At 34.7% G+C, this 7529-nt stretch overlaps 1 protein-coding gene across 1 annotated transcript; it reads left to right on the forward strand.

Annotated features, from left to right (window-relative positions):
- Positions 1–37: 37 nt before the first annotated feature.
- LOC140039537 (dihydrofolate reductase-like) lies at positions 38–5481 on the forward strand. Its single transcript, XM_072085148.1, has 5 exons — positions 38–163; positions 2192–2347; positions 3166–3292; positions 3825–3937; positions 4201–5481. The coding sequence occupies exons 1-5, from the start codon at positions 69–71 to the stop codon at positions 4289–4291; spliced, it is 582 nt and encodes a 193-aa protein (XP_071941249.1). The 5' UTR covers positions 38–68; the 3' UTR covers positions 4292–5481.
- The last annotated feature ends 2048 nt before the right edge of the window (positions 5482–7529 follow it).

Raw genomic sequence — 7529 nt, forward strand, 5'->3', positions numbered from 1 at the left:
TATCTTTCTTGTTAATGTTGTGTTTTTGTACGTGACGTGTGTTGGCGCGGTTTGATTTAAAGTTCAACATGTCTCTATTAAACTTAAAGAAATTTAATATTATTGTAGCAGTTAGTAAAGATATGGGCATAGGTGTGAATGGTGACTTGCCCTGGCGCTTAAGGTATGGTTCTCTCATGTTTTTAGTTCAATCAATGCATTTATGGCCACAGATACCTTAGCCTTAGGCCTAGAAAGCTAAGCCTGGCAAGCGTGACTTGACTGGGCTGATGGGGCGACTTGACTAGCATCCGATGTGATCACGTCTGTGATGGTATTGTATTGCATTCGGATTTGCCAAGTGGTTACTCGAGTAGGGCCTAGCAACTAGGCCTTGTCTTGGGATCCAGTCAAGTCGCCCCATTACAAAGTCGCTCCGGCACAGTCGCCCCATCGCAAAGTCGCCCCATAACAAAGTCGCCCCATCGCAAAGTCGCCCCAATGCAAAGTCGCCCCATCGCATCGTTGTAAGACAATGAGTGTTATAGGCTACTTATTGATCATTTTGCATTTATTGACAAGTTATGTGTCTATTGTTATTTAATTTTATTATGACTTTTCAAAATGAAGAACTAAAAAAATACTATAAAAAAAAAAGGATTTCCTCGCCGATATGATCGTTTTATACATGCAGGTATTTTAGCAAAATTAAAACGCTACATTTTGACCATGGAAAAACCATCGTAGAGTATCGTGTGCGTGTTTTAAAAAAAGGGGAATCCCCGACGGTCAGCAGAAAGACGTAGTAGAAGCTGTGAGAAAACAGATACCAGAAGGCGCAGCTCCGATTGGTTTCAGATTGCGAGTCGCCTTATTCAACAGTACAGTGATCATTTTACTGAAGAAATTCTTTTCAACCCTTTTGGTTATAGAATAATCTAAACAAGACAGTGAAGAGGCACGGAATAATAGGTACACGGACGTACGACGAATACACACACGCACGCCGTCATCATTTACAACATAAGTTGTTATTTGATGCAATTTTATAATGGATATAATAGGCTTATACAGGCTTATAATCAATGTTCTTTGTAATACTAATAGTAAACTGAATGTTTATAAATAAATTGTTTTACGTAATTTGTTGCATATAAAATAAAAGACACAGACGTAGCCTACGTTCCCTATCAAATATTTCACATTTAAATAATTATGTACTGTTAAATGACATTATGCCGAATAATACTATAATCTTAAACTATGTTTACAAATTGTCATTTTTTAAGCCACACATCTTTCTCATCATAAAGCTGTAAAATAAAAAAAAATCAGTTATTAATATAGCCCTAATAATAATAATAAATATTCATCGACCAAAGTAAAAATAATCTAGATCGTAACATCATTTTATCGCGACCAAAATTAAACACGACCGATTTCAAACGCGACGCGACTGATATCATCGTAAAACTCCGGTGGGGTTTTCCCATCTTCAGATGGTGCGTTGTATAGTGCGACAACGGCTGAGTAACTTACGGGGGTTTCCCTCTGGTGAGCTCAGTGCGACCGCGGAGTGATTAGTCGGGGGCTTCCTCTCTGCTGATGCCTACAGTTACGTTCCGTGTTATTTTGTTGTGTGTCATTGCGACATTTTACGCACTTGTAAACTATTTTAATGTTTTGGGGCGACTTTGCGATGGGGCGACTTTGCGTTGGGGCGTCTTTGCGATGGGGTGACTGTGTCGGGGCGACTGTGTAAGGGGCGACTTTGCGATGGGGCGACTTGACTAGCATCCCTTGTCTTCTTCCGTTGTTTTTAATATAATAATTCATTTAATATATAAGCACTAGGGCCTAGTAGCCTACCTTTAGTATTACCATTATAGGTCGGAGTAGTGTTGAAGCAATATTTAATTATTCAACAATTTATTTTTCTACTAGGCTAGGCCTAATAGGCCTACCTGGCCAAGCCTACTGTATAGTAGTAGGCCTACTAGCCTAGCTAGTACTAGGCCTATAGGCTAGTAGTACTAGTACTTTAGGCCTAGTAGTAGTGGGCCTGCCCGGCCTTCTACATAGGGCCGAAGACCTACTATCTACTAGCCTAGTAGTAACTAGGACTAGGCCTATTTATAGATAATTAGAATAACTGGACCTTAGCTTTCTACAGTTTATAAAACTATATTAATTATTTGTTATTTGTTCACAGAAAAGATATGAAGCAATTCAAACTTCTAACTTCCAATGCTATCGTTGATGGTAAAAAAAATGCTGTTGTGATGGGTCGTAAAACTTGGAATTCTATACCAAAGAAATTCCGACCTCTTCAGAATCGAGTGAATGTAGTTTTAAGTAGAAATTTAAGGTTTGTGAAATGAAAAAACATCAAAGTTGTGTACATGCTCATACACTTGTCAATTGTATGACCCCCGGAGAGGTGAGTCATGAATGTGTCATTTACAAATATTATTTACATCAAAAAACCTAAATGGTACCTCACATCAATGAACAATGGTGTGTCAATGTCTGTCACTTTATCACCCACCTTATCATGGTCACAATGCGTCATTGTTGTTCAAAATGCATCATGGTCAACTAAAGATAATTCACTTTTTTTTATTACCCAGGGGTGCGTTATGTATTCATAAGCCTAAGGTATGGGGGGGGGGGGGGAGTGTCGTATAGTGGGTCAGACAATTGACAAGTGCAATGATATAAGTAGTTCTTTGATAGTAAACCAATAAAACTTACTGTACGTTGGCAAGACAGCTTCGTCTAGCTGTCAGCTTGACTTCTTCAGTTGCTATGATGCGTTATGACACCGACTGGTCTCCTTTCCAGCCACTAGATATTTTGGTTGTGTAGCCTAGGAAACCAGTCGTCGTCAGAAGCTGATCGTAAATGTGAGATAGTTGGTGCGCGCCTTCGTCTCTATTCATCTTTGTATTTTTATTTTGCTTTCTTATGCAAAAATTTTCATAATTGACAAGTGCATTAATTAGTCGTTCTGCAGGAAATCTAGTGTATTTATTAATATTGATATATGATGTTTAAATTGAATTTGGAATGTTCAGATGAATATTTAGTACACATGATGGCCAATTTGCTGAGCCTGCTTAGTTCCCCTCTACTGACAAAAAAAATTTAAATAATGTATTACGGTTTTATTATTTTTTATTTTAGTGATCCACCGCCTGGTGCAGATTACCTCTGTGGCAGTTTAGAAAAAGCCATCAACTTACTTTCTCAAGAATCCATCGGTGACCAAATAGATCTGGTGTGGATCATTGGTGGAAGTGAGGTCTATAAGGTTTGTGAAGGCTCAATCATTGCAATTCCTAATATGTGCTTTGTTGATCATATCTGGTGCTCTCAAGATCTCAACCTTAATCCAGTGTAAACCCATATCAATTTCTCACTGCAATATTCTGTCTCATGGACATGTCATGTGTTGGAACCCTCTGATTCAACGATACAAGATGAGTTGATCAGTGGCTCATCAGTTTCATTATTTACTTAACATTTATTTTTTTATGCTGGGTGACCTCAGTCGAAGACTGTTCTCCCAGGGGTCCCAGTTATGATAAATGGCTGTGTGTGTACTAATACACTGGGACAACCCCCTACTCGTCTCGAAAGATGTGTTATTCAAAGTGCACATGAGCTAGATGTGTACACTGAACCTACAGTTTATAGTTTATCCAAGAAGACTTGTTCTACCACCAGAACTATGGAGCGAGTGAGCCTCAAACCCATGCCGATGTTATGCCTACATATTACAGTTCCACTCTGTTAACCGCTCCTTGGCTACTCACTAATTCTACTTTTGTTCTCATTTATAGGAAGCTATGAAGTCTCCACAATGCCACCAGTTGTACATTACACGTGTTGATAGTACTGTAGAATGTGATGCATTCTTTCCTGCTATTGACAGTTCGAAATATACAAAAATAAGGTATGGTTTTAATTATAGTGAAAACACATAAAACAAACTAATGAAAATTTGATTTTACTAATAGTAATACTATAAAATTTAAAACATGTGAAGATATGAAGTCTATCAGCCTAGTCAACAGTGCACCTCATTTTCTGTCGGCACGATCTACTATATGCCTCGATTTTTTTCGATACAAACTATACATTATGTGCCCTGTCATAGAAAACTTGCCAAAATCTTTAATTCATTCATCAGTTAAAAAAATGTTCCTTTTATTTTAGTTTGCCAAATATCGATGAAACAGAGCAGGAAGAAAATGGTATAAAATTTAAATATGAAGTTTATGAACAAACCAACATTTCTGAAAATTAAATCTCAGAAAACATAAAACAGTATAATAGTGGTACATAGTTTAGGGAATGAGCCAAGCACCTGAATGTAAGTGAAGTATAATCACATTTTGTATCTATGAGGTAGGTATTGAAAGACTGTTCTACTATTTCTGTTGTTCAATTTGAACATGTTATAGATAACAATAACAGCATCAACATGATGGTTATAAATACGCTGTTGATGTAAATTTGTTGTAAATAAACAAATACAATGAATGTATTGTCGTAATCCATTGTCTAAAAAAGATAAGCTGTACAACAATGTACACTGAACTACTACTAACGATAGTGAAATGATAAAAAACAATCATGATCATGATGTAAGTGGGAGTTTATATGTTTATATTAATAATGACCAAAATACATTTATTTACTTTTTTATAGAATTGAAATAATATACAATTTTTATATTAGTAATGATGAGTTAGGATTGTTTATCAAATATCCACAAGGTCTCATCAGCTCTGTTAATTCCTACACCTTATCTTGCCTTTAATTCATTTCAACTTTATTTATCCACGGAGACCCAGATCAACATATGGTTGTTCTTTCCCGAGTCTGTGCACATTAAAAAATACAAAGATGTACAGTATAAAAATTGTTTTTTAAATGATTGTGGCGTTTTGTTCCAGTACCAAGATTATTCCATTCTAGTACAGTACAGCAATGTACACCTTTACTTTTTTAGTGCAACACTTTAAACAAACTAGAAGCAACATAAAAGCAATCTGGAATTTTCTTGTGTCATACCTTTTTCCCACTGTTATGCATGATAAATGTTAATTAACGAAGGATCGTAATTAATGTTCAAGATTGATTGATTGATCCTGTCATTTTACGAATGATTGATTGTTTCACATGATCGGTTTACTGTAAAGAAATGAACCAACCTATTTTGTATTTAATACGGAAAAATTGACGGTTTATGAATCAAGTATTCTTTCTTTTATGTAGGGCAAGTTCTTGTTCTCACACTAAATCTAGGTTACGTTAGACGTGTGTAATTCTACTGCATAATCTATCAATTGAATTTACATTATAAACACAAAGTGTACCCTTTTTGTAAATTGGATATAACAATAACTAATATACTGTAACACTTTTACTATTATCTATCGTAAATTTATGTTTATTTTGTATATTAAAACTAACATTGCCTAAATGTGTACTTATTGTTAATTTTTTGGACAAAAGTCGAATGAATATTTTATTTCTAAACAATCAAAATTAAAAATATCTTTGGTAAACACAATACCTTTTGTGCATTTAATGTGTCTAGCCTCATACAAGAAACATGTTTGCTTCCCTCTGTTGTTATTGGCAAGTTTTTATTTATGACCTTGTTTCACACGTTCTCTACATCTAAAGGGATTATAATTGGATACACTGTTACCCTTTATTCATACCCAATCCCATGATTCTTTGGTTAAATTCTGGCACCATATATCTTGTGAAAAAAAAGCATGACTTTTATTTAATAGTACATGATTTTATTATTATTAAGCTTATGTGGCACCCTACTAAAAACAGAGAACCTAACAATACACTAACAATAAACTACTGGATAAAAAAAATGTCTTCAGATGACATTTAAAGACCCCTTCCCTGCAATTTTGGACGTTTTTTGGAAAATAATACATATATATCACTTTAAAAACATTAAACCATGTCATTTCTTGTCTTAAATGTACGTTTTATGGTAAATTATGATAAAAAGTGAGAAACAATGCACTACCTAAGTAGCTCGCGGCGATCGACCTCTCGTGGACGGTCTTAGGCCTAGCCTAGCTAGGCTTAGTTTTGTAGGCCTAGCTGGTAAACATCGGTAACGTACGAACATCGTACGCGAGCTATATACCTAGCCTGACGTTGTATAGTTGCTGCATTAATTGTCTTTCTATTTTTGCCAGACTCCGTTGATACAAATTGGGGAAAACCCGGTATTTTCGCTGAAAAGTTAGGAGTCTTCCATTTGTTTTGGCCTCACGATCGATCGAAAAGTGGGCGAATTACAGGTGAAAACCAAAAATATCAATCCGCGCGCAATGCATTTTGGGATTTATAGCGGGCCGCTATAATTATTAGAATCGACTTATTTTTCACATTTTTAACAGTTTAAAGACGAAAAAAGTTATCGCAATAGGACCATATAGTATTATTTTTACATTAAATATAGTTTGTGATCTTAAATTAGATCTAAAAAACGTAGGGAATGGGGCTTTAAATAGAGGTGCTGAATTTGTTTCTCTCACATAAACATTCCAAATCAGGGCCCTAGACATCTGAAATTTTTAATTTTCACCAAAAATTCCCCAGCACAGATTGTCATATTTTATATTGCTACGGCCTTGCAGATGCGCGGAGCGGCGACAGAAAAAGCCTTTTATAATTAGAATGATAGTGACTATAACTATTAAATGCAATTAAATACTGTAAATAAAATAGTACTCAACCATTTGGTTATTACTTGTCAAAGTAATATAAAAAGGGAAAGCACAAGAATAATCACATGCAGTTTTATCTTTTTCTGAGGATTATGGCCCTCATTTAGAGTGCAAAATACTTTAAAATATCAAGGTTATTATAATTAAATTACATATTAATAGTTTGCCTTAGGTTGTAGATCTGTATTCTTCTTCCCTGGTCAATTTGCAAGCTTTTAAATCTGATGTGTTCTTAATTACATTCATTATTCTGTGTGCATATTGTACATATTGCTTGCATATGCAGCAGTAACTACAGTATCATTCCATAATTTGACTTTTAAAATTGGTTTAAAGATGTATTGTCCTCCTGAAAAATTATTTTTTCAATTTTTGTTGTTGAATATGCCATTTTAATGTCACATAATAGTTATCCGATTTGACCAAAATTGGATCTAAAAACAATTTATTTACCTGAAAAAACTGTAATTTAAAGCAAAAAATGGTCAAATTTGCTGCCAGCCAATTGATTTTTGGTTGAATTTAACCATTTATTTATAAGTGAAAACACTATTTTTTGAGGTTTTATTTCTACGGATTAACTTTATTGATAATACAAAATAACCTATTCAAAGTCTGATTTAATTAATCTTCATTTTTTATGTTTTTGGGGGACAATACAGTACATCTTTAAATTAATCTGCTATTTATTGGAAGCTTACATTATTTTATATGACTTTGCAGGCATAGATTCCATAATAATCTAAACTGCCCAGTGATAATAGTAGTAAGTAC

The sequence above is a fragment of the Antedon mediterranea genome, chromosome 2 (assembly GCF_964355755.1).
Source record: "Antedon mediterranea chromosome 2, ecAntMedi1.1, whole genome shotgun sequence".
NCBI classification, from domain to species: domain Eukaryota; kingdom Metazoa; phylum Echinodermata; class Crinoidea; order Comatulida; family Antedonidae; genus Antedon; species Antedon mediterranea.